The sequence below is a fragment of the Cyclopterus lumpus genome, chromosome 15 (genome assembly GCF_009769545.1).
Source record: "Cyclopterus lumpus isolate fCycLum1 chromosome 15, fCycLum1.pri, whole genome shotgun sequence".
NCBI classification, from domain to species: domain Eukaryota; kingdom Metazoa; phylum Chordata; class Actinopteri; order Perciformes; family Cyclopteridae; genus Cyclopterus; species Cyclopterus lumpus.
This window is the reverse complement of record NC_046980.1, coordinates 12,452,252-12,478,006: the sequence shown is the minus strand read 5'-3', so window position 1 is coordinate 12,478,006 and position 25,755 is coordinate 12,452,252. Positions and strand designations below refer to the sequence as shown.

At 39.5% G+C, this 25,755-nt stretch overlaps 3 protein-coding genes across 4 annotated transcripts; 1 reads left to right on the top strand and 2 right to left on the bottom strand.

The window, feature by feature from the left end:
• Nucleotides 1-1,385: 1,385 nt before the first annotated feature.
• Nucleotides 1,386-10,129, bottom strand: erlin1 (ER lipid raft associated 1). Its single transcript, XM_034552135.1, has 12 exons — nt 9,985-10,129; nt 8,269-8,397; nt 7,629-7,710; nt 6,871-6,917; nt 6,716-6,777; nt 6,478-6,603; nt 6,310-6,383; nt 5,682-5,740; nt 5,446-5,537; nt 5,205-5,294; nt 5,004-5,083; nt 1,386-3,900 (listed from the first exon to the last, which is right to left on the bottom strand). Exons 2-12 carry the CDS (start codon nt 8,379-8,381, stop codon nt 3,715-3,717), a joined length of 1,011 nt encoding a protein of 336 aa, XP_034408026.1. The 5' UTR covers nt 8,382-8,397; nt 9,985-10,129; the 3' UTR covers nt 1,386-3,714.
• A 684-nt stretch (nt 10,130-10,813) lies between these two features.
• LOC117744348 (inhibitor of nuclear factor kappa-B kinase subunit alpha-like) lies at nt 10,814-19,019 on the bottom strand. 2 transcript variants are annotated; one of them, XM_034552551.1, is made up of 22 exons: nt 18,694-19,019; nt 18,053-18,197; nt 17,869-17,963; nt 17,646-17,770; nt 17,496-17,565; nt 17,313-17,401; nt 17,123-17,212; nt 16,889-17,013; nt 16,344-16,451; nt 16,075-16,210; nt 15,738-15,938; nt 15,194-15,296; nt 14,548-14,671; nt 14,275-14,426; nt 14,116-14,177; nt 13,920-14,029; nt 13,729-13,778; nt 13,379-13,487; nt 13,095-13,242; nt 12,922-12,971; nt 11,439-11,538; nt 10,814-11,193 (listed from the first exon to the last, which is right to left on the bottom strand). In XM_034552551.1, the coding sequence occupies exons 4-22, from the start codon at nt 17,703-17,705 to the stop codon at nt 11,134-11,136; spliced, it is 1,947 nt and encodes a 648-aa protein (XP_034408442.1). In that variant the 5' UTR covers nt 17,706-17,770; nt 17,869-17,963; nt 18,053-18,197; nt 18,694-19,019; the 3' UTR covers nt 10,814-11,133. The 2 variants fall into 2 exon arrangements, with proteins under 2 accessions (XP_034408442.1, XP_034408441.1); XM_034552550.1 differs by having other exon boundaries at nt 17,653-17,770.
• A 2,692-nt stretch (nt 19,020-21,711) lies between these two features.
• plaua (plasminogen activator, urokinase a) lies at nt 21,712-25,538 on the top strand. Its single transcript, XM_034552635.1, has 11 exons — nt 21,712-21,995; nt 22,660-22,753; nt 22,859-22,916; nt 23,008-23,146; nt 23,230-23,312; nt 23,405-23,446; nt 23,539-23,716; nt 23,838-23,983; nt 24,146-24,286; nt 24,367-24,515; nt 25,080-25,538. Exons 2-11 carry the CDS (start codon nt 22,703-22,705, stop codon nt 25,272-25,274), a joined length of 1,182 nt encoding a protein of 393 aa, XP_034408526.1. The 5' UTR covers nt 21,712-21,995; nt 22,660-22,702; the 3' UTR covers nt 25,275-25,538.
• The last annotated feature ends 217 nt before the right edge of the window (nt 25,539-25,755 follow it).

The window sequence follows — 25,755 nt, the reverse complement described above, 5'->3', positions numbered from 1 at the left end:
TAAAAGTTGACTCATAATTCACAACAGGAGAATAAACAAGAACAAAGGACAAATAGGTTGATCAAAGCACATATAATGCAACACAGAATTAGGTTTAGAGACAACATTTTTCAGCTGACTTGTGTAATGTCTGCAAAATCCATCCTGAGGGTCACCACATAAATGTAGAGTAGAAAAGTGCAGAGAAATAGCTAAGCTAATGTTCTTTGTATGAGTGTGTGTTGTGCACCAACACTTACACATAGGATAGGAATGTGAGGGAAAAGCTTCAGAACAGAGCAACGACTGATGATGCGGCTGACTGCAGCTGATGAGTCGTAGATTTAGTCCTTCACTCTGAGAACCACACCCTTGTTTCCCTGTGGAGGGACACATCCAGAGAGGAGTCAAGGCTAGAAGGATCATGCAGGATCTGATGATCAGGGACAAAAGGAAGGAAAGTGGAGAGCTGGCTCATCCAGGAAGCAGCAAGCGTGACCTTGACACCACTTCCTGGGAGGGGAGGGCTTTAAACCCACTGGCTTTGCACCCCTCACACCAAATCAGACCACCCATTAAAAAGACCCCAGACAGCCACACAAAATACTCAATTACGTAAACAAGTTGAGGGTGAATGAAGTTTCAGGAAAAAACAGATCTGGGGCGAGACTAACTATAAGCACCCTCCTTTAGAAAGCAAATACTGATGGTTTGGCTGGGACAGGATCTGTAAGGACTGAGAGGTCATAAGAGGAAGCTATCCATCATCTGGTTATTCAGGCAGTAGTCACACACACAGCTTCCTGGAAAGCCTTTGTGAACGGCTGACTGGCCTTGCCGAGGGCAGGACTTGAGGTTTAGTCAGCCTCTTGGGATGACCATTTTACAGACTCGTCGGACAAATACATTATGTGTGTTAGAACAAGAGATTGTGTATGTATATACAGTAAACGTTCACTGAATCATCCTTGTGTCACTACAACCACCCAGCCATCTAAATAAGTGACTAACACATGCATATTGTAAAACTGAGAAAAACATCTACACTGGAAATAACCGTTTGTGAATGTATAGAAATAAATATGTATCCCCTTCAATCCAAATGTGTATCTTCAGTATGTGTGCATGGGTAGTTTGTGTCCCACAGAATATGGTAACATTTTGTTTTCTTATCTTAATCTGTGCACAGATATTAGCAATATGTTCCTCAGTCATTGTTTAACCTCAGTTGATTACTGCTTATTTTTCCTCATGTAGTCTTATAGCTCTACAGTTCTCTCGTCACATTGCACGCTCCCTATCCAATTGACCCTTAATTGAGATAGTATTTAACATGGTGTTAGCCTTCCTCCTGCTGGCATCCAAGTGTAATGCACAATGTCCACACACAAAGCAGCACTGCTGGAGAAGAGAGGTACCAAAATAGGTTTTATTTTACATAAGAACATTGTCAAAACTTGAAAACATTTTTGCATATAAACCTTTTAGAACAAGGAGACAGTGTTTTAAATTTCACAGATTGTACAAAATAGTGACCCAAAAAAAAAAATCATTGATTCATACTCCTAGTTTGCATCTTAATTTGAACCCACCGCCAAAGCAAATGCAGTTTGCAGCCTTTAACTTCCATTCATAGGCCAAGTAAACATCACAACATCCAAACACTAGTAGTTTGTACTGCTAGTTCAGTCTCTCAGGTAAAGTCTGTGATGAGCCGTCCTGTTCAGTTTCTACATCCAAGCTCTCAAAACTTAAGTTCAAATGGAGCTTTTTAGTTTCTAGGAATTACTGAACCTTTAAGTCTGGGCTAACCCATTATTATTTAAGGCTTGCATTCTGAAAAGTGGAAGTACTATATAATGGAGCTGAACAAAATCCAAAAGCATCATAACATAATAAAAACTAGCACCAACTTGCATCTCATTAAAGCCCAAGCTTTCTTTTAACATTCATCTTTTAATAGAGAAATGCTTGTTGTGTTGTACTGGAACTCAAATTGTTACACAAAACTGATCAGAGATTAAACAAACTCACTTGAGTCAGTCAGCACTGTAATTAGGAACTGTGTGTTGCCATTAAAATTATCTTGTTTAGCAGAAACTGAAAAACATTGCATCCTATTAATTCTTGCATTACAGAAAAATGTAAACATTGACCATAGAAAGGAGATTCCGTTTATCATTGTTATACTTTTGACAAACGGACATGCTCATAATACTGTCTCACATTTGCAAAAGAGACAGTTTTATTCTAGTGAAACAAAATCATCTTCAAATCAAAAGTTACTTTCTTGTTGCAAACAGATTTTCTTTTCACTTTTTTTCTTGCACAATTGTCAATGTTTACTGTTAAGGGTGTAAGCTCTCTCCAACATTTAGCAGCTTTTTGTGAAAAAATTAAACTCAATTTCCTGAGAATTTACATTTCATCACATCTGGATAAGCTGTATAGCAGAGTTGGCAGACAATTGCAGGCACTACTAATCATCTGAATCAAGCCACTACACATGTCCACATGCATGCCCTGAAAAACCGAAGCCAGATGGAGGAAAGAAAGATGTACTGCCTTCTTGACAAGAAATACAAATCACGACTTCCTCCTGTGGCACTATCACACAACTGTTTTATTGTTACACTGCCATATTAATTAACTTTGAATTATTAATCAACTTAAATTAGCTTAAAGAAAATAAAATCTGACTTTGCAGCACTAGAACCCTTTTCCCCTCACAGTAAATCATCTCAAGTCTTCATGAGGTGTCTGCACTCTCAATTACAACTAACAACAGCAAACTACCGCCAAGCTAACAGAAAAAAACTGCATTACCACCAATCTGACACCACTGTATATTTACTATATAAACTGCGAACACACAATGACAGCCCTCCAACTTCAAAGACTTGAGTATCTGTAGGATTGTATCCAACTTTATGCAAATTCAGGGAACATTTAATTAGTCAAGCCATTTGTTTCAGGAATGCTATCGTTAAAAAAAAATCAAACTTTCACAGATCAAGTTTTCATGTCTGAGATTTTAACCAACTAGAAACCTTGTAAATGACAAATGTATAATGCTCATAACTATTTTGAGTTCCTTCACAAGCAGCATTTGATGAGGTGTGATTACCAGTCCTCACATTCCTCCATGTTGCGAGAGAAGAGCCAACTAAGGATTTAGTGTAAGAGAAGATGGAACAGAGATGATCTACCCACAATGCACGCTTACACAACCCAAACCACATTTAATTAATTAGTGTCTCCTGCTTGTTTCTAGTTCAGCTCAAACAGAAATTAATTCTCAAAACTCGTTTCCATCACTCGTCTTGCATACAACAAACAAAATGAATGCAGATCCAACAGCAAAGTTAAACACTGCAATGATTACAAGCACTTGGAAATTAGAACGACTACTTGCTGTCGCCTTCCCAGGCATAAGCATTTATTATGCTTTTGATTTTTAACTATGGCATCATTCGTATATTCATAAAACTAGTCTTCCCCAAAAGAATGGAAGGTAAAAAAAAAAAAAAAAAATTCCCTTTTATCTTGCCTTCACTTCCGCTTGCCTTTAAATTTTCACACCATTTCTTTGCTATTTAAATTTAAGACTGAAGTTTGTTATTCACAAAACTAGCTGCAAAGCGACCCCACCCATCATCTTCAGTTCAATGCTCCCCACCTTACAGACAAGACCTCATCAGGTTCTCCTGTCCTTTAAGAGGCAGAGCTGTGGACTCATTGCCCTTCTGGCTTTGTTTTTAGCAAGTCTGGTTGAGACGGATGAAGAGAGCGCACAGACTTAGAGGGGCCGTTGGTTCCCTCTACAAACATGTTGGGGATGTCCTGGCCAAAGTAGATCTTACTGTTAGCTGCTATGGACTGGTACTTCATCAGCTCCAGGTACATTGGGGTTAACTTCACCTGTAAAGATTGAGAAGAAAGACAACAGTATGAGGATTATATTCAGACTGGGTCACTATCAACAGGTCATTATTACACTGGACTCCAAACTGTTTGCAGCCTCATCGGGGCTTTGGTGAGAACAACAAAAATGTTTGATGTTGATTGATAGCATCAGTATTTTCCAAGCAGGGCCATAATAGCCAATGAGAGAGACAAGCCGGAGCAACTGAGTGTTTCCAAGCAACACAATAATCTTATTAATATATTGTATAATATCTACTCTAGTGTGTCCATGTTTGAGATTATTAAGAAGAACATCTGTAAAGTGTCTCCTTATGTGTGAGATGCAACCTGATTTCAAAATCGGTTAAGATTTAAGAACTCCTGTAGTCCGGTTTTAATGTGACCTGATAATGTACAGCTGGTCTAAAAGTGAATGTGACATTGCTGCTGGCTTTTGGCTGTGGAGGATGTTTCCAAAAAAGGAATGAATTCAGTGCGGAGGTGGTTGATAACATCAACATTCGGAGAAAAGAGAACAACAGCCACATAACTCTACTGTAACTACACTGACCATGAGATGAATACATTCAGGGTGTGATTCAGCTCAGGGGACAATAATCAAATCAATCGTGACATGGTACGTCCCTTTTTTGTAATTAATATCATTCCAACTAAAAATACAAATGGTTGAAGTAGGTTAAAGTAGAGGGAAACAGAAGTCAATCACAGGCAGGTGGAAGAAAAAAGTTAAACACCTGTTTGGGTTGATCATCACCAGCTGGACACGTTCGGTTAGTTTAAAGTTCAATATTGACCAGCCGGTCTCAGCTGACTAACATCATTACAGCAGGACCTTTGCATTAACAACAAATACGAAAATTATCGACAGCTCCTCCTCAACAGCCACAGACAACTGCATGTGGCTGGCAGTATAAACCTGACCACAGCTGCTGGAATTATGTTATTACAATATCATTACTATTATATCGTAACAATGATGATACTGTAGCTTCTACAAATATAGCTCTCAATATTATATATTTCTCTTTAGGCCATTAGATAAGATGTATGTGTGTTAATGTATAAAATTATGTTAACAGCATTTATCTATTTTTTACCTTGTTTGCTTCAGAAAACCGTTCAGCAGTGTAATACTCAGCATCAGCTTTAGCCTTCTCCCTCGCCAAGTAAGCAGAATCTGAACAAAGAGACAGTGTTGAACAAGACAGACACATGACAGACCAGTTCACCAGTCGCCACTGCAAAAAGGAATATACAAATCCATCTCAGAGGAGAAAACTGTAAGCAGTGAGGCTAACCCTCTATTTGAGAGATCCTCTTCTCCGTCTCTTTCTCCATCACCTTCTGTTGGAAATGGATCTCTGCTACCTGGGCCACTTTCTGCGCCTCTATGGGACAGAAAAACATGTGAGCTTTCACAGATGTACACAAGCTGGAGTAAGATAGCAGGGTTACATATGAGTGACGAAAAGGGGTAATGACCGTCATACAAATGACAACCTGGCTGGCTGATTTATGGTAAAACAGCATCACATTTACCAATAATGGCCCTCTTTCTTTCAGTCTCAGCTTCCTTTTCCACCACCCTCTGAGTCTGAGCTGTTATTAACAGACGAGTCTTCTCTGCTTCCCTGCGTATACAACACACATACACAAAAAAGGTTCTTGCAAATATTTTACTTTCTGTGTAGTTTTACTTAACTTGGGTGGGTAACAGGCGAGAATTTGACACGTGCACTAAGACTGCGCTACGAAGTACAGATTTACAAACTCACATGAGTTCAAAGTTCCTCCTGATAGATTCAGGGATCTTTGGCTTGGTAACACGGACTGCCTTCGTCAGGATGTTCAAATAGTGCAGAGGAAAAGAAGAGAGACAAATAAATTGTAAAATATATTGCAAAAACTACAATGGGCAATCTTCATTAACTGTGAAAAGAGAGCAACGATCTCATTGAGAAGGTTCGCAGTGTAAAATGCGAGATGTGCATTACTGATCAGGAGAAAACAGGTTATTCTTTCTTCAACATTCTTAATGCTGTCTTCACTCTATCCATATATCTCTACCAGCATCAGACACTTGCAAGAGAAAACCCGAACTCTCCCGAGCTGACCAATCAAATTCCTTGCACTCAAGGCGACACATGGCGTCTTCGACTATGGCACGGTCTACAGCAAAACTACAGCTTATGTGTGCTCAGGCTCCGTAGCAATGGCATAACCCAAGTATGCACAACAATAAATCCGGCTTAAGTTTTCAACATTTGTTGCAACATGCCTTTTTTATTCGTAACCAGTATATTGAAACCTTGAGCAAGCCAGAATCTCGCCGTCACTGTGACATGAATCCTAGTCTTTCTACTTACTGTGTCCCTCAAGTTATGATTGTATGTGTTTAATTACCTGTATTGTAAGTCCAGGTGCCATAACATTGAGATCTTTCTGCAAAGCAATCTTCATGTTCTCATCTATAATGTCTGCAAGACAAAAAACAGCCGCTGTTTTTTAGATATATTATTTATTGTGCTTTCCCAAGGAAATGTGTTGCCACAGCAGCAAAAGCGTACTCACCAAATAACTCAATGTAGACCTCCTGTAGTGTGTGTACACTGCAGAACTGATTGAGTTCATGGTGAATCTTGTTGAATATTAGAGTTTTGTCATAATCAGCTGTGTAGTTCCTCACAATTTCCAACACTGCAAATAAACAAACAAAGGCAACTGTTGTTGTAATGCCAAGCAGCTGGAAGGGTAAAGAAGTGAATCAAATAAGAACGTTTTGCAATGACAATAATGGAACGTGGTGTACCTGCTAAAGGGACCAGCATGTTAACAACTTCAATTCTGTCAAAATAGATCATCACACCACCACTGTAAAGAAAAGAAAAAGAATGTTAATGTTGCATAATGATTTTCAGGAATTGATCAATTTCCTAACAGCTACATCACTAAGCTCAGTCTTACCTTGTTCCACAAGGCACATTCTTGATCTCATCTGTTTGGAGAGTGGTCTAAAACATACAAAATTAAATAACAATCACATGATCTGATAATAAAGTTTATTACAACACAGGCCATTTTATAAACATGTATTGGGATTTAGTATGCACCATGATCATTTTTACTTTTATGTAACTAGTTGTTTTATATAAATATAAAAACTAGAAGATAAAGTAGTGCATGCTTGTTTTAAGTAAAGTGGAAAACTACCTTTCATGCAAACAAAGGTGCGCATGGATTTATTGTGATTTCCAATAGATTTATTCCAATGGAGTTATTGGTAAAAAAAAACTAAACAAAAACAGTTGCTGTTGTGTTGGACACAGATGTTGAGGATCCAAATAAATAAAAAAGTAAACGCTACAACCTGAATATTATTTTAATTACTATACGTTTACTCAAAAAAACATGAGGGTTGATCATCTCAGTGGCATAAAATCCAAAACAATGTTATTATAATTTTACTTAATTATAATTAGATTGTCCAATTAAACAAATTAAATGATATGCATATTTAGTAGCACAACAAAAGGTGCATTATTTTGGTCTAAATAATACAGCCACCGCAGCCATGGTTGAATGGCAACTGTTTGCATGCTGCAGCCGATATATTTATAGAAATTCCCATTCTGTTTTTTATGCATCAGCACATTCTGGTTGACTCTTACTTTGCACAGGCCTCTGCTAACAGGCCAAGATCAAGGGCTGAAAGCTAAGTTTACCTGAACTGATCTGAATGTGGTAATAAAAGGCATCATAATGTGATATCCAGGACCGTTGGGAGAAGTCAGCAATGCCCCACCCCTAAAACAAATACAAAGAAATTATTTGGTCTCACTTCTTAATATTAAATTATCTACTGACAAAGAAAAGGACTGAACGTTGTTGGAGGGTGTAATAGAAATGTATGAGGGTGTGGTTGAATAGCATAAACTCACAGGGTATTCCTGCTTCGTCCAACTCATGAACAGTCAACAATTAAGGCCTTTTATCTAGGCTATGTCCCATATGTTATATTGTATTCCCCCAAGGTCTAACCTTCCTGCAGGGACCAGTGAAGTGTAGTCTGAATCTCCATTTTGGATTGTCTGTGTAACATTTGATTAATTTGTACAAATGCAGAAGCTTGTAGTAGCGCCTCAGATACTCAGGTAGGGACAATCCCGATCAAAAATGTTTGGCAAGGGCATCTTGTTTTTCTCTCTCGGGTGTAACATGTTTGGAGCATGCAAGCCAAAGTAAATATTTCCAAATCCAGACTAAATGTATATGTATCATCAAATAACAACATGTCACCCATATTCTTAGTATAGGTTTGTTATTTTTGTCAGGCACAGATACTAAGGATCAGTGTTTTGATACCTGTAGTACACAGCAAGGTGTCCTTCTTCTATCTTGTGAATGGAGGAGTGCAACATGATGGCCATCACTCCTGCTATTGCTCCAAATATTGCCCCTACGTGCGGCATTGTCATCCTTGCTAGTACTTACCTGCGGGCATAGAAAGAAGCATAAACATACTACAATATGTATACAACAGTTTGTACTCAGGGCACCTTAATAAAAATACATTTGATTTATATGGCTTAAAGACACTTTACAAACGTTTAAAATCATCATAAAAGAGCTATACAATAAAAACATAGAGCACACAATCACACATTAAAAGTAGTTTTTTTTTAATTTGAGATTTGAATAAGAAAAGGTCAGTGCGGTCTCGGATGAGTTTGGGGAGAGAGTTCCAGTGGGAGGGGTCAGCTATAGAGGTCAGATCTTCACTGTAACTGTCAGCAGCAGTAGACGATCAGTTACCAGTGTGTTAGGTAAACTTAGTTAAAACTAAAGCAGTCTCACAGAAGACCTGCGATAAATCCTACATTCATGAAGGTTTGAATGTTGGGCATGGCTGTGTTCATGCTCAAAACGTTATGGTCTTAGACACGGTAGTTTGTGGAGCTGCGGAATTGAATTGCATTATATTGGAAGGTAAATCTAATATTTAGTCTATAATCAAATGGAATAGACAAACTATTATAACATATATATCAACATCACAATTATTTGTTTTAAGCTAGAAAATGGGAAGAACATTTTCACTGAGCTTTGTTGTACAAACTTTGCAAAGGCTGCAACTGCTTATAGATAGTTAATTGAAAACTCTAGTATTACAGAACGTAACTGCATATTTGTCAGCGAAGCAAGATGAATAAAAAGCTATGTAAGTGTTTCATGGTTGCTTAGTTTGATGTTAAGTATTAACCCAACAACATAGACACGTTACACGGCTTGTTATGTTATTGTTTGTCAGTTAGCGTCACCAGACAGCGCTAGGAGGTCATGACTGTAACACAAGGGCACCCAGAGGTCCTGACTGTAACACAGGGGCACCCAGAGGTCCTGACTGTGACACAGGGGCACCCAGAGGTCCTGACTGTAACACAGGGGCACCCAGAAGTCCTGACTGTGACACAGGGGCACCCAGAGGTCCTGACTGTAACACAGGGGCACCCAGAGGTCCTGACTAACACAGGGGCACCCATTGAAAGTATACTAGTTAATTTATACATTTAGCTTTAAGACCTTCTGCAACAAATCTATGGTTAACACGTATGTGACAGCAAGTGTTAACCATGTAGTGATGGATTTAACAGTTATCGTCGTACGAGAACAGAGCATGATCACGAACGGTAGCTGCCTCCATTAGAAACAGCCCTTCATGAGGCCGATCGTTATCACCAACATACACGACGAGCTAACGTTAGCTTGTAGGATCCGGCTACTCGTAAAGAAGCTAGCGAGCAGGTCCTCTGTCAACACATGAAGCAATGTGTTTGTACCACATATACAGTCTCCTTCAACAAAACCACCGAGCTGGACGTCTGAATTCATTTATTTCAGCAGTAGCAAAGGCTGAAACACGCGTCGGTTTGTAACGTTAACCTAGCCAGCTAACTGGGTCAGATAGCTAGCTAGCGCTCGTCGTCATCGGGTGGGTTTCTGAAGTCAGTTTATTATTTCAGCTAAACGTCACCGTCAGCTTGCTAAAGCTGCGAGCGGAAACCAAACGAGTTAACTCACCTGGCACAACGCTGAAATACAATTATGAATACGTGGGCGTAAGAATAAATGTCTGGATTATGATAAATAAAATGAGAACTGTATCGAATCGTTTCCCTTTCTGGTCTAATCATTCACGTGCCCGCCCCCTCACCCCGCCTCCCAGGTCACGCTCTCGTTTTTACTTTATACGTTGTGCTGCCTTCATGTGCTGGAGGAAATATTAGCTATTTGGCATTTGTTTAGTATAAATATATCAAATAAAACGTGTCCTTTAAATATTCAGATGGCAGTAATATCCCAAGAGCTTCAATTCTGCCTTAATATTAACGTACGGTGGACTTACAATTTGTATTTTATATGACACGTTATATTATTTTAAAAAGCAGAATGTATTGAGATGGCAAATATATATGCCTTCAGTTAGATTATGTATTCAAGATAATATAATATAACTAGGATAGCCCATATGAATATTGAAACAATATGAATATTGGAACAATCTAAAAGTTAAAAAAAAGGACATTGATTAGGTACCAGAAGACATACTTCAAATGTACATACAGTAAACTATTATTATCATGACAACCTATATATATCATCAATGTGTCCCTTAAATATTCAGATGGCAGTAATATCCCAATACTAAAATATTTACTAAAATGTGAAATGGTGTTACTCTTCTTTTCCTTATTGTTTGCAGTTCACCAGCTCCCAAGAGAATTTTAAACCCAGGGTTCCATAAACAAGCAATTTTCTGTATGTGTGCAGGCAGTTGGTCCACTGTGTGAATGTAAATAAACAGATACTTTCAACAGCTTAACACTTGCAGAGACAAGACTAAACACGGTATGTGCCATACATTTATAAAATTGATTCACATTCCATCATGCATAGTTTTTCAGCAGCAATGTTTTACTCAAATCAATATTACACGTAAAATAAATAAGTCTTGGTTACAGCTAAAACTCAATAATATACATTTAAGTTAAAACATGAATAGCTTACCATATCATGCTGTTGCACACTTTGTTTTAGAGCATTACATGTATGTAAAAAGACACAGTATGGAATCACAAAGCTTTCAAATAGTGTAACTCTGATAAGGCACTTGTTGACAGAATACATCTCTAACTCTTAACACTTAGACACACAGTCTTTGGTCAGTTTCTACAGCTTCTGGGGTTGGGCTTTTACTGCTCTGTACTGAGTCCAGCTCCAGTCCAGATCCTGGTGAGAGAACAAACATGTTAAGACTGTACTACCAAACTCAACCTTCTCCATCTATCATCTATTGGACAATTTCATGCCATTCTCAAGGCTCACAACATACATATCAAATAGGTGAACATGCATGATCTAGGAAAGACTGAATGCAAATGTAAGGTTTTATGAAGGTCTTTTAAGTCAATAGGGAGTTAATTTAAGGACCTGTTTACAACACACACACACTGCCTCGCGCCTGTATACCATACCATGACACTGTGCTCCATGTCCTGGGTGGCGTCTTGTAGCAGAGATGTTAGTTGACTCAGATAACGCTGATTCTCCTCCAGTAACTGATTAACAGTTTCACTGAAAAAGACAAAAGAGTGTATGAATGTTTTTTCCCCAGGGATTACCACCTCTGACCCAAGAAATGTCAGAATTGTACACAAAACAAAACAAATATATTGTTCACGTTCAAATACACATAGTACCAGTTTGCCAGAAAAAATGTCCCAATACATAATTTGTCAAATGCAGTGTGCCAAAAATACCAAGATGTCCCTCTGCATCCAGTCGCCTTTTGCAGTATGCAAGCCAGCATGCTTTAACTCGCTATTCGACCCATAATCTTCTGCACGGCAGATTTACGAGCAGGATGGTCAAAGTTCAAGGTGGACTGTTATGACAATGTAGTACATCCCAAATGAATGCATTCTGCATGCAACATTATTTACTTTGTAAGGGCAGCTGCAGTATGTACTTCAATAAAAAAAGAAAAAGTATGCAAGTTGGAATGCAGTGTTTATCTTTCAGGATTTTGGAGCTTCATATTACATTTTTTTCCCATTTGTCAAACATACAAAAATAACACATATCACAAAGTTGTTGAAACTGACACTCAGTGAACAGCAAGAAGAAGAGCTCAAGTCTCAACAGCACAAAAAACATGTTCTGCTTTGCATCCAATTTGCAATTAAACATATCATCGTTTGCAACAAACTGCTCACGGTTTACTACTTAAGATGCAGGAATCTGACAACGTCATTTTGTTGGCCATTTCAAAACACTGCATTTCACAATGCCATGGTTGTATCCTGCCTTCGACCAATGTCAGCTGGGATGGATAAGCGGTTAAAGATAATGGATGGATGATTGTTTCAAAATGTAATTGTGTTTCTGCAAATGTATCTCTGTAGAATCGGCGCCATACAGAAAACTATTATTGAGACAGAGCATAGTGCAGTTGGTTGGACAAAATCTTTTAACATAAATTAAGTGTGTGCCGTTGGGCGCACAAGTTTGATTTGGAAAAGTGTTTATGTAGTTTTGAATGCAGTGCTTCACTTTGCAGGATATATGAAGTGTTTTGCACTTTGGGTGTGTGTTTTTTCTAATTGCGTTAACTGTTTTGACAAACTGAGCCCTGTTTAAAAGAATGTGTGTTAGTAATTGCAAACAACTGTATTGTCCTCCATTCATTTGAATGGAGGGGAATATGAGTCATTTTTCTTCTTCAAGCTACTAGAATTTGAGGTGCATGGGGTGACCCCTTGTGGCAGCTTTGCGATTTGAACCAAACCCAGATGATGGTTTCAAAAGATCATTAAACTTGTACTGCACAGTGTAGATTTAAACTCATCTTCTAAAATGCAGCTTGTGACGCTACATACTGTTTTGGTGTGACTAGTCCCATAACAGTGTTTTTCAGATACAACTGTGATATATACTTGTGACTTGTAGGGAGCTTACCTGTCAGTGGGTTGTTGCATTAGTGACTGTGATGGAGTATTGTTCTGGGCCTAAACACACAACCACACACTGTATTAGCTCCAGTTTGATTTTACATATACATGTAATACTGTATTGCAGAGCTTCACACACCTCAAACATCACTGATAGCTGAGAATTCGTTATATACTCACACAGGCAATCTTGAGGAGGTACCAGAACTCTTTCTGTCTCTTCATTTGCATCTGCATCACTGCAGCCTCAGCAGTTTTTATGTTCTCTACCGCCGTCTCCAATTTAGGGAACAAATCAACGATGCGTTGCTTACACACGAGAATTGTACTACAGGAAAAAAGAAGAAAGATGAGGAAAACCACAAAAGACACACAGGGAACTGTTAAACAATATCTCAGTTGAACTGAACTTTGTATGATTGTATGTGTGTGTGGTTGTCTGTTTAGACTACTGGATAAATTACCTCAGGTGAGTGTACAAGTCTTTCAGCACTCTGTCCTGGTTCTGAACTGTTTGGAGTATCATCTTCACCATGTCCGAGCTGTCACTGTAGCCATGTGGAGGGTCGGGACCTGTACGAGCACACTTCTATGATCATCCACGTTCTATCATCTGACAGAAGCATGTAAACAAATACTGCATGCCATCTTGCTTTTCACAACCACCATGCTGAGGAATTCATTTAACAATCGTGACACATTTGTTCATCCAATTAAATATTTATACAGCTGAATTGTATCCATAGAACAACAAAAAGCAGGAGCCCCTACAACTGTTGTCTATTATTTTAAATGTGTAATTAGTTGTACTTACTTTTGCATTTAGCTTTCAGTTGCTTGTAGAGTTCAATAGCCTTTTCCTCACTGAAAAAAAAGCAAAGAGGGCATTATTTTTTATTTATTTTCAAATGATACATTCACAGTCAGATGTCCATGTGCACATTGAACAATTTGTTCTTACTGTAATCATTCCTCCTGTTCATACTGGCATACAGATATACTCACAGCTGTTCCATTACATCCCCCTGTCTCCTCGCAAATGGACTCCTCTGCAACTCCACAATCTCCGAATGCAGAGCCACTATCTCTTCATCCAGATACCCCATATCTGCAACCTACAGCAGATAACACCCTTAGCATGCAGTGCTTTTAAATAACTGAAAGTAAGTTTAAAACGGCTAATAAGTAACAACTATCCTACCTTTGAGAACCCATCGGCCTTCTCTTCATTTTCCTGCCAGGTCTTCAACATTTTTTCCGAAGCTTCAGAAAAACACAAAACAACCACAGATAGTTATATGAAGGCTATATCAAATGACTTTCAATGATGTATCCCAGCAGGAGATTAACATCCACTCACAGATGCCAATGTGTCTCTGCTTGGTGTACTGCTCAAGGTCATTCTGGATGCTGGTCTTAAAAAAAGCCAGTTTGGCTCGGAGCTGCTGCGACTGGGAGAACAGCAGGTTCTTGTACCGTGTTAAGTTGGTGTTGTATCGCAGCAGGCTCAGCCTACACATACACAAACACAAAGTAGGTAGATTTCATTGTGTGGGTGCTTGTGTGGGTGCTTGTGCGCGCGCGCGTGCGCATGTGTGTGTGTGTGTGTGTGTGTGTGTGTGGGTGCACTTACATGGCAGCCCTCTGTCCCTGGTACAGACGAATGTAGTCCTCTTTCAGTCCGCAGATGTAGCTGACTGCTTCGCCCCACACCTTTCTCAGTGCAGACAGTGGGAGCTGCGTCTTAGTCTCCCTGACTGAGACAACACAGACAACAAATTCAAAGAAGTTGCTAGAACTTTCAAAGTGTTTGGATATTGCATTCAGACTAAAAACTAATTGTAAACTGAGAACTGTAAGATTTATAAATTTGAAATCGAACACACTGTTTTATTCATATCTACTTAACAACATTTTTCTAAGTAGACTATCATCATGTAATAATCGTACTCGCTAAATATGTACTAATGTCTTAAAAAAATGTGACAAGAAAACGTAAACTTTACTAGAATTGTCATATACATAAATGGACTTTGACCTCTGCATTTAGCCTATCCTAAGCATTTTGTAGGAGCAGTGGGCTGCTGTAAAGCGCTCAGGGAGCAACTTGAGGTTCAGTGTCTCGTTCCAGAACATTTTGAGATGTGGACATTTGACACTGGGGTTAAACCGCCAACTTTGTGTTTAAAGGACAAACCGCTCTACCCCTACTAAAAGAAGTGAGAAGATTAACTTTTATAACATATTTCTACAGCTCATTATGCAGTTATATATCTCACCTATAAAGTTGACACTGTCTGGCAGCGGTCTGGCAGTCAGCGGTCCAGAGTACTTGGTCAAGCTCTTATCGAACAGAAAGACTATGGAGCTGTCCCAGCCTCGCTGAAAACAGAGAACGAATATCACTGTGAACACTGAAGCGTATTAGTGGAGGTTTGCACACTGGTCCAGTCCAGCATACAGCATGCTGAGGTTTAGGCTTGCTGAAACATTTACTTCCAGAAAAGCCAGACAGGGTGGAAGCAAGCAACCGCCATGCACTCATTCATACAGGCTGCTCACATATTGTCAAATGTTTCACATATTACATTATTACCGTATGTCTTTTTATTCTACCAAAGACCCTTTGGGAACTAAATGTTAACTTAACTGCACTGTTGAATTATGTAGGGAAAACAAATGAAAGACAACCTAATTAAAATTACCAGTGTAATGCAGACGAAATTTCAAAACAAAAACAATATTTCTCAAATTTGCTGCTTATGTACTTGTGGATGGGTCTGTACGACATCCAATATTTTTGTTTATGTGTGTGTCGCATACCAATCCCTCTGGCAGACAGTGTGCGGGTGGTCTGCGTGGGTCGAGGGAGATTCCTGTCTCCAGCAGCAGCTCTTGACTCAGTGGGGAGATGTGTGTCTGAGTGTGTGTCTCCAGGCGAAGCTGGAGGGAGTGTAAGCTCTCCTCAGCACCGAAAACCAAAGAGTGCAGCTGGGCAGATGTCATGTCCAACACATGAATCACCTGGGGAAAGAAAGGCATGAAGCTGGGTCGTTTGCTTTGTGGGCTGTCCTCAACTGGGATTTATGAAAACATAAATGCAATCAATTCAATCTAGTTTAAGTGAGTCTTAATAAAAGGCAAGGCTTGTATTATTAACCTTCAAGCTTAGAATATTCTGTAGAGCTGTGTAGCAGTATGGCTTGTTTGTGTCAGAATCCAGCCCTCCACCACGTGTTGCAGCGTCCCACAGTAACAACATCTGCAGAAGGGACTCGACTGGTTCCAACAGTGGCCTGTGAACACAAACACATACACACACACACACACACACACACACACGATACGACACAGGTGACGTGCAAGTTAGAATGAGGGACGCTTGACTGGAAGGTCTGAAAAAGCATCTTCTTTTTGTTTTGTCTCTACCTGCTGAGATTGTTGGGATAAGGGAGATGTGTGGAGAATCGGACTTCTCCATTCATGTCCTCTACTGCCATGATGTCTTTGGGACCTTTGTTCTTGACTTTACTTGTCCTACAAAAGGAGGTAAACGCGCAAAAAGAGGGAACTGAAAATAAAGCCGACAGATTAAAAAACTAGACCAATAGAATGTTCCAAACATTCTGCATACATTTTTTTGCAGATTGATAAAAGTGTTGTGATCACAATCACATCAATAAAAAGTGTATTTCATACCAACATTTTGTATCCTGTATATTCCTGGTTTACAGAGAGTCGGCGCTACTCAATATCAAATTAACCTAGTTTAGTATCTTTATATAATATGGTAACACTGAAGCATAACATTTTGCTGTGATTTATAATTTATAATTACTGAAACAATCATTACATTATTTAGGATTATTAGATATTCTAATTGTATATGTATATTAGTTGCAAAATAATTGTTAAACATTAAGAAATTGTGTTTAATGTCATATGCATTACCAGGTTCTTGAAGACAGACTCACCATTGTACAGGCTGCATGTGGTGTAAAAAGGGGCGAAAACCACAAGTGCATTCAAAGATCACTGTCCCAAAGCTCCAGTAGTCCACAGTTACAGTGTAGGGTTTGCTCTCAAATAGCTCTGGAGCCTGAAAAAACATACAGATAGATTTATATAACAGGGCTTGATTGATGACATTTATTGAAAAAAATAACAACATTGCATGCAGAGCAACACATTACTGATGCAACACTTACCAGATACTGGAGAGTTCCAACAAAGGATGTGCAGAGACTGCCCTGATCTAGGTCTTTTGCATAACCCAGATCTATTATTTTATGGACAAGCTGGAAAACACAATTTCATAATGAGAGTAAGGCACAGAAAACCATGCAATATATGAACATTTCACAGGCTGTATGCATTTAAGAAAGGAAATTAATTCACCTTCCCACCAATCTCCTGCAGAACTATGTTTTCTGGCTTTAGGTCTCTGTGAATTATCTTATTTTCATGGAGGTATTGGATACCAGAGCCTGGGTTTGTAAAACAAAATCATTCCATATACATGTATGCATCAACATGTTATAACAATGACTTCGTAAAAGTAAAAGCAGAGGAAAACATTACCAATGTCACTGAGCAGCGAGAGGACTTCACTCTCCTTTAGTCCACAACAATTTTCTGGTTTATTCAAAACCTAAATCATGATGTACAGAGGTTAACAGTGCAATGTTTGATAAGAAAACAATGTGTATGGGGTCTTAATAAAATACCCACTTGGTACCTTGCGTAGGTCACCTCTTGAGCAGTACTCCATGGCCAACAGGGGTAAGTCATTTAAAGCAATGGAGCTCAACTCCTCTGGAATTTCTCGGGCCTGAACAACGTTCACATGATTCAGCCTTAAACAGAGAGAAAGAAGAAAATGACAAGAAGAAAATGTACAGTGAAGTTTGTTCATAGGCTGCTTTTTGAACTTAAGTGGAGGATTTACACTCACTTCTTCATGATCTGAATCTCTCTGGCCCAGCGGTCTTTGTTCTTGGAGTTCAGCTCCAGGCGACAAAGTTTCACCGCAATCTTCTCTCTCAACTCCTGCTCCAAACACAGATAGGGAATAAAACCAAGCTAAAAAGAGGGTCTTGGGTTTATGTTCTCCTTAGCATACATATGGTAGAACTTACAAGGTGCTGGTACAGGTAGACGTGCCCAAAGCCTCCCGTCCCAAGTCTCTCCTTCATCTCCCAGGAGCCACACAGCTGGCTCTGTTTGAGTGCAGTCCGCTCCATAGTGAGGGGTCCTGCAGCTGCTGTGCAACAGAGACCTCAGCTAAAAAGAGGAAATAAATAAAATCTGTTACTGTCCAGAAACATTATGGACTACACTGTAGCGCTTCATCACACCTTCTGTACTTAAATAATTTAATGTTTGCATGTACAGTACACATCTTCCTCTAATCATCTGCATGGGAAAGTGTTACTTTAATTGTTCTTTACGACTTGTTATTATGTATTATAATAGGTTTTGTCATTAGAAAATATCATGAATGTTAGTAAACCATTTCCCACTCTATATACCATGTTAGCCACATACTGAACCATTTGTTAATCTTATATATCCTATAGCTGCTTTTGGTGTGATTGTGTTTGTACACAGAGCGTCACACAGCAGCGTTAGCCGTCCTGAACAACCCTCTGTTGTTATTGGCTAGCCAATGTTACAATGTTTGGTTCAGGGAAGTTAGATAACTCAAAGACAGGTTGCCTATGGTAAACAAATAGTCTACTAAAGACCGTATCTCACGCTACAAACATCAGAAACTCACCAGGACGCCAGAGTCGACAGATAGCTGTTAGCTCACTTTGGATTTCAGAACATTGTTGCTCTAAAGTTAGCTAACCGAGTCGTCCACGGCTCGTGTTGTTGTTGTTGTTTAGGTGGTCGAGCCGGCGAAAATATACCTTTACACTTCAGAGTCCATCAAACGCGGCTTTAAAGTTAAAGTTTGTCTTGTGTTTTGTTGTATTTCTGAGTGGAAACCTGCTCGATATCTGCTCGAAGTGTAGACTGACAGGCAAACGTTGTTTCTGCGCATGCGTGTCTGGTGTAAGGGCAGCGGACAGGACGCACGTGAGGCTTTCTGTTTTCTGAAACGTTACTCCTTTTGGTCGGGGATTTCCCATCACATCCAAACATTTGTTTATGTTTACCTTGAAAGCAACCGTATCCATCATAAGCGGCTAAGAATGAATATTTCCAAAACTATGACACGGTCTTAATTTGTCCACAAGGTGGTGCCATATGCCCAGTTTCAGCCATGATCTGAAGGTCATTACAGTATCGTAAACACGTGTCCTTTTATTTGAACAGATGCACACATTATGATCAAGACCTCCTTTTCAAAAGAGACCCCTTACACTAAAAAAGAAACACTTAAGCTACAGTATAAGCATGCATAAACACATACAAGACAACAAACACGATTGCCATACACAATCGATATTAGTTCCATATAAGAGAACAAGTTGGCTTCAAGTGGCGTTTAAAAAACATTGTGATGTTTTTTATGTATTTAGAAATGATCAGAAAGCAGAGGAAACAAGGCAGTGTTTTCCAATTCCATTAACCTATATACTCTGTTAACATCCTACCTGTTAACACTGAGATTAAATAATGATTGTTTTTTAAAATAGAGGTTAGAAGAGATCATACTTTCTCAAGCTCTTATACAAGAAATGAGCTCACACTATACCATAAAAAATTAGTCAGAAAATTAGCAAGTGTTCGACCAAGAATGAAATTGTATCTTTCTAGATATTAACAAGTTGCATAACTGTACACTCTGTTTGTTGTCAGTGTAGTTTATTAAGATATGCAGGTGAATTCATATGTTCATATCCAGCAAAATGCATTGTGAAAATGAAACATGCAAGTAAAAATATGCATCCACCAGACCCAATAGTTGCTTCTCCAAAAAACGTTTTGTTTGAACGGAATTCAACTATCTCTTTGTGCAGTGGAAAGAGGAAGCAGACAGGTACAGTATCTCTTGGTTGAAGGGAGAAGACGAAAACCCATGTGTTCTGCTGTTAACCAGTTGTTCGTCCAGTTTGACACAGGAGTATACACGATTAGCAGGGTTTGGGTCAGAGATGTTTGCCAATCGTTTTAAGTTCAAATGGAATTCAGAAAAAAATAAGATAATACGAAGTGACTTCACTTCTTGGAGTTAAAAAAAGGTTATCTGACAGAAAATGAGGCAACCACATTTTATTCGCCGTGCGTTGCGATAGACACGTTTCGCGCGTTGCGAAATTTCGGCAGTTGAAATATTTCAACTCTGGTATCGCTGGATGCGGAAGTTATCGAGAACTAGCGGTTATTTCGACCGTGGTTGATGGAGGAAATTATAACTGTTTTTACCGAGACAAGCCACGGAGATAAGCCACGCCCCTCGCAACTGGTTGCGAAAGACACTAATAAACACAACTTGACTGGCGAATATTCGCAACGCGTTTGGTGTGAACGCAGCATTACTGTGCAGGATGCAACCCTAATGTTATAAGGGAAATACCACTGCATACTGTTATGGCTTTAAGCTTTAATTATATGGGACTTGTTAATTAAAGGGCTATTGTGAACAGTATAAAACAGGACACGTCATCTCTTCACAGGTAACTGTGACCAACACCTTTCACACCTCCACTGCAACTGTAGCGGTCGAGCAAAATCTAGAAGAGATGAATTAGAGCAAGTTGAAGAACTCAAAGAGGTGAGTCTTGAGCCTTTGACAGCCGATATGGAGGGTGACTGGTGTCCAGACTGGGATGGAGGGAGGCAGAAGATGCAAAAGCAAACACTCCAGGTTGCAGCTGGCCTCAACCACAAATATCCTGGGTTATCCTGAATTGTGTCATTTCTGTGTAACATAGTTCTTCTTTTGGTAAAACACCTGTGTGAAGCTTAAAGCACACATTGATCAGTGAAGGCTATTGGAGTCAATAAATAAACATTAATGTTTGTTATTCAGTTGTTCCACGCTTGCCGACTTCATGCATGTTGTACATGTTCATCTCATCCTTTAAAGTTCTCCGGTCCACAAGGCCCTACACAAAGGTGTCATATCCATCTATTGTCATCATCAAAGAAGAGGAAATGTGAGTAACACCGACGTCAGAGTATTTGATGAGGAAACCATTAAAGTATTGGGTGAGTTTAGTCTTGAAATCCCCATGCAAAATTCCAAACAATGCCCATTCTTTTAGGGGAAGCTGCGGTGCATTATTAGCAGAAGATGTGCAAAGAATGAAAGACCTGTCATCCAAACCAAATTTTAGTGAAGATGGCGGCTGTGTGTAATATCTGCAGTGATGTGCTTTACTACACGGTGCTATTTATATTAAGACCAGAAATGTACTCTGACGAAATCAAGGAAATTAACATTAACAACTACTTAATAGATGATGAATGATGATGAATCCCTGAGCTTCATTGTCATGTTTGAGCATTTGACTACTTTGGTGGTATTTCCACCATAAAAGCAACGGAGGAAATATCTCAACATCTCTAATTCCACAATGTATTGAGGGGAAATGAAGGATCAAGGAATGTGATACCAGTTTGAGCTGATGCCATCAAGACCACTTGAGTAACTTAGACTTTAGAGTAAAAGAGACTTTACAAACCAAAGTTCTATTTTGTGAATTGTTTTTAGAATTACATTTAGTTAATTGTTATGAAACTTTTGAGTGGGATGTGCTCTTCTGCGTCATTGTACACATGACGAATGTTGGCAATATTATTTTGAACAGTCTCACTGTGGTTTAAGAGGGAATGGGGGGGTGTTCAGTGTGCGTGTCATAGGACATGACAAATTCTTATTGTCAAGACTTTGCTCATCAGCAATTGAGTCCCAGGGATGTTTTCATATCTTCTCCTAAACCACTCCCACATGTGGCCAGTGTGTTTTTAAATAGCAGGTAACAGAGGGAGGATCAGCACTGTAGCACCAGAGCAACTAACAGCGTGAGTCTGGGTCCTGCATAGCAGAGGATACAGAGAGGAAATCACCTCAGCAGGAAGAAATAACAAAGAACTTCATTAGGATTTGCAAGTCTGGAAAGAAAGGTAAGCTGCAACCAAGTATTCAAGACTGTGGCATTCAGCAAAATATAAGAAGTGGTGTTACTTTACTGAATAATAAGTCAATTCAAGTCAGGTCAGATTTGTATAGTATACTTAAAGTATACCTGCAGTAATTGTGGTCGCCAAGTCCCTTTGAAGCTTTTTATTTATATAAATCACAAATTGTATTTGTAATATTGGACCTGGAAAGATGACTCATAAGATACAACTATTTAGTAAAGATGAAAGTGTTTATTGATAGAAATCATGCAAAGTTTAACCATACAACAATGTTGTCATTATCAAACTGATATTAGATCTTAGAAATATCTAGAAATTCAATGTTTGAACTGCACGCATTGCAAAACTACTGTAACGTAATGGTGTGCACATGCATGAGGACTAACCTAAATTGATATTGCACCCACTGTACAGATGGAGGCTGTGTGTATACAGTCCAGAGCGCACACAACGAGCATGGTCTATCTATTGCTCTCACACCGTTTTTCCTCTGAGACAAAGCCAGCTCATGTTCGTTCAGTAGTCACACTTTTCTGTCCTTCCATGTCCTTTAAAAATACTTCCAAATAAGGGCACAGGAGCTTTGAATCCAGTCTAGCAGTTTAGTTTGGTTCCATTTCTGTAATTTTGTTTCATTTTTCTTCAGACAAAAATATCCCCAAAAAGGAGAAGCGAAAACAGAAGTGAAGATGAACCTGTTAGTCATTATTGCCATCTTTTCAGCATTCAGCGTTGATGCGGTAAGCAATAATAAAAGGAAGTAACTTGACGTTTAAAAAGCATAGTGAGGAGGTATGAGCGTTTTATAGAAATGTCTCAAACAAGTTTGTTTGTGCTTCTTTCAGGCGTTTTCACGAAGATGGTCTAAAAAGAGTTGGTCACCTAAACCTAGCACTAACAGGGGTAAGACAACTGCCAGGGCAACACCTATTATTCTGCATTGTTGCATCAGGTGAGAAACATTAAATGTTTCTTTTTGCAATGTGATCCTCAGAGATGTGTCAGTCTGGGGATGGGAGCACTTACAGGGGATTCGTTTCTGAGTCGGCATACGGAGGCAGATGTCTCAACTGGAACCGGTTTCACATCCCCTCAGGAGCTTCAAAGGGACTTGGCGACCACAATTACTGCAGGTATTCTTTAAGTCACTAATCTGGGGCCTCGACGTGTTCCCTTATTATATCATGTGTTTAATATTATTTCACTTGAATGCCAGGAACCCTGACCAGATGTTGAAGCCGTGGTGTCGTGTCCGAAAAGGAAGGAGGATTGTGAGAGAATTCTGCAACATTCCCAGATGTAAGGTTTAATTTTTTTTTTTTTAAATCATTGATGTACTGTATGTTTGATTTGGATATTTCCATTAATGTATGTTTCCTGATCCCATACAGGTTCTACACCAACAACACAATCTCCATCGGCTGTGGATACAGGTGAGATGTGTTGTTTAAACACACTATTTTCTCAATGTCATCTTGTGATGCCTTCATCATCACTCACTGACTCGTCCTGTGTGTCCCTGCAGAGCTGACGTGTGGCGAGAGGTCTGAGCAGAGGATGCATAAAATTGTGGGTGGTTCTTTCACACCCATAGAGTCGCACCCATGGGTTGCTGCTCTCTTTCACCAGCGCAGATTCGTCTGTGGTGGCTCTCTCATCGCACCATGCTGGGTTCTCACAGCTGCACACTGCTTCTCTGATGGGTGAGACAAAACCCCCACTCAGAAAATACAATGCACTCTTGTTTCTCCATGCAACATGACTTATATATGTAGATATGTAGGCCCATGAAGTTTGTTTACAAAGTTGTGTTTTTTTGTTCAGTGAGGGGACTAACATCAAGCGTCTGTCTGTGTACCTGGGGAAGACGGCAATCAATGACACTGATGCTGACAGGGAGCAGAGCTTCACTGTGAAAAAACTGATCATCCACCAAAAATACAATGAGTCCAACTATAACAATGACATAGGTGCGCAGACTGTGTGTGTGTGTGTGTGTGTGTGTGTGTGTGTGTGTGTGTGTGTGTGTGTGTGTGTGTGTGTGCGTGTGTGTGTGTGTGTGAGAAAGATAGTAAGCTGTACGGGGGCTTTTGTGTGCATGATTCATAGCTGTGTTTGTCTTTGCATTTCAGCACTGTTGAAGATCAAAAGCAGAAATGGAGGATGTGCGGTGAGGTCAGCGTCTGCACGGACAGTGTGTCTTCCTCCATCTCATACTCAGCTTCCTGCTGGATTTCAGTGCAGCATCGCAGGATTCGGGATGGAGAGATTCGGTATGTACTGCAGAACCTCTAACCCACAGATCCATGACCGATCCTTTCCCTGATTCTAACTGACACTGTGTTCTCTACAGCGGCGTGGCATTACTCACAGTTACTGAAGCAGACCGAGGTGAAACTGCTCCCGCAGACTGAGTGTAAAAGTCAGTTGTACTATGGAGATCTCATCACTGAGAACATGTTCTGTGCTGGGAGCCCTGACTGGAGCACCGATGCCTGCAAGGTAAGCAAAGTGTATGAATGAATGTCTTAAGCCTTGTTTTGAATGTCAGCACAAAAACAGAAGCACTTAAAGAATGGAACTTGTGTAACATGTTATACATTTCAGGAGCATTAAAGGAGATCTGAGGAGCACTCTTTCCTCTTCCTGAGGTTATTGATTATATCCTCGTCTACCCTCGGGTCGGTTTATTAATGGTCGGAGTTTGAAAATGTATTTAAAGAGTGGCTTACCATGTCTGAAGGACTGGCCCGACAGCCAATAATTACTTTGGGTTCAATAGAAAAAAGATATTTTTATTGTCTAAATGCTGGCTAAAATAAAATAAAATAATGTAATCAATAATTAATACTTGGATATTAATCATACAATGTATCACATTTAAATGTATTGTGGTGTACCGGTGGCTCAATGGGCCAAGAAGACATTTCACTAATTTGTCCTCAATATTGTCCTTGCCTTGTTTACAGACAGTCAGTATCATTATGAGCCTTTATAACAACATACTATATGATTGGATCTCTTCATGCTATGAGCGTGACTAACTGTTGCATCCTCCTCTCACAGGGGGACTCTGGTGGTCCACTGTTGTGTGAAGCGTCAGGTCGGATGTTTCTGTTTGGGGTGGTGAGCTGGGGGGAGGGCTGTGCCAGTAGGAACAAACCAGGGGTTTACACACAAGTCACCAACTACAACAAGTGGATCGCAACCAAAACAGGGCTCTCCAAATACACCAAAGGATTCATGTATCCCACAAAATGAAGCTCTGGCAGAAAGTTGCCGTTTGGGCATTTAATTTCTTAAAGGAAAATGTGGCAGCAGTTCTGTAGCTGATGGGCATTGCTGTTTTGCACTGTAACGATTTAATGTAACGGTTCGAAGTTAATAATTATTTGTTTACATGTTTGACTGTATACAACTTTTATAGGACCTTTCAGACTAAAAGTATGACTTTTTTTAAAGCTATTTGAAAAGATGTATATTTATCTTATTTAATAAAATAAACATTTTCTATTGTAGAAGGCTGGTCCTGCTGTTGTGCACTTGTTTTACAATAAATATAATATTTATATTACATATGAATCTTCAAGGCCCAAATGTGTCTCTCTCTCTCTTGCATGCCCACACTGTTCAACACATGCAGACATGTTCTTGTGTAGACACTGTATGCCTAATGAAGAGTGGAGAGCATCTCCTTGTGGACTTAAATGTGTGTCTAACAAGTGAATACTGTAGCTTGTGA

Excerpts from the sequence above, each read along its gene's own strand:
- erlin1 (XM_034552135.1), bottom strand. The coding sequence starts at position 8,381 with ATGACAATGCCGCACGTAGGGGCAATATTTGGAGCAATAGCAGGAGTG. Across the intron at positions 6,918-7,628 it reads CCACATTCAGATCAGTTCAG|ACCACTCTCCAAACAGATGA; the intron begins GTAAACTTAGCT and ends TGTATGTTTTAG. Across the intron at positions 6,778-6,870 it reads AATGTGCCTTGTGGAACAAG|TGGTGGTGTGATGATCTATT; the intron begins GTAAGACTGAGC and ends TTTTCTTTACAG.
- LOC117744348 (XM_034552550.1), bottom strand. The coding sequence starts at position 18,157 with ATGGAGCGGACTGCACTCAAACAGAGCCAGCTGTGTGGCTCCTGGGAG. Across the intron at positions 13,488-13,728 it reads ACTGAAAGCTAAATGCAAAA|GTCCCGACCCTCCACATGGC; the intron begins GTAAGTACAACT and ends GTGCTCGTACAG. Across the intron at positions 11,539-12,921 it reads ATGCAACAACCCACTGACAG|TGAAACTGTTAATCAGTTAC; the intron begins GTAAGCTCCCTA and ends TGTCTTTTTCAG.
- plaua (XM_034552635.1), top strand. The coding sequence starts at position 22,703 with ATGAACCTGTTAGTCATTATTGCCATCTTTTCAGCATTCAGCGTTGAT. Across the intron at positions 22,917-23,007 it reads TAAACCTAGCACTAACAGGG|AGATGTGTCAGTCTGGGGAT; the intron begins GTAAGACAACTG and ends TGTGATCCTCAG. Across the intron at positions 23,313-23,404 it reads ATTCTGCAACATTCCCAGAT|GTTCTACACCAACAACACAA; the intron begins GTAAGGTTTAAT and ends GATCCCATACAG.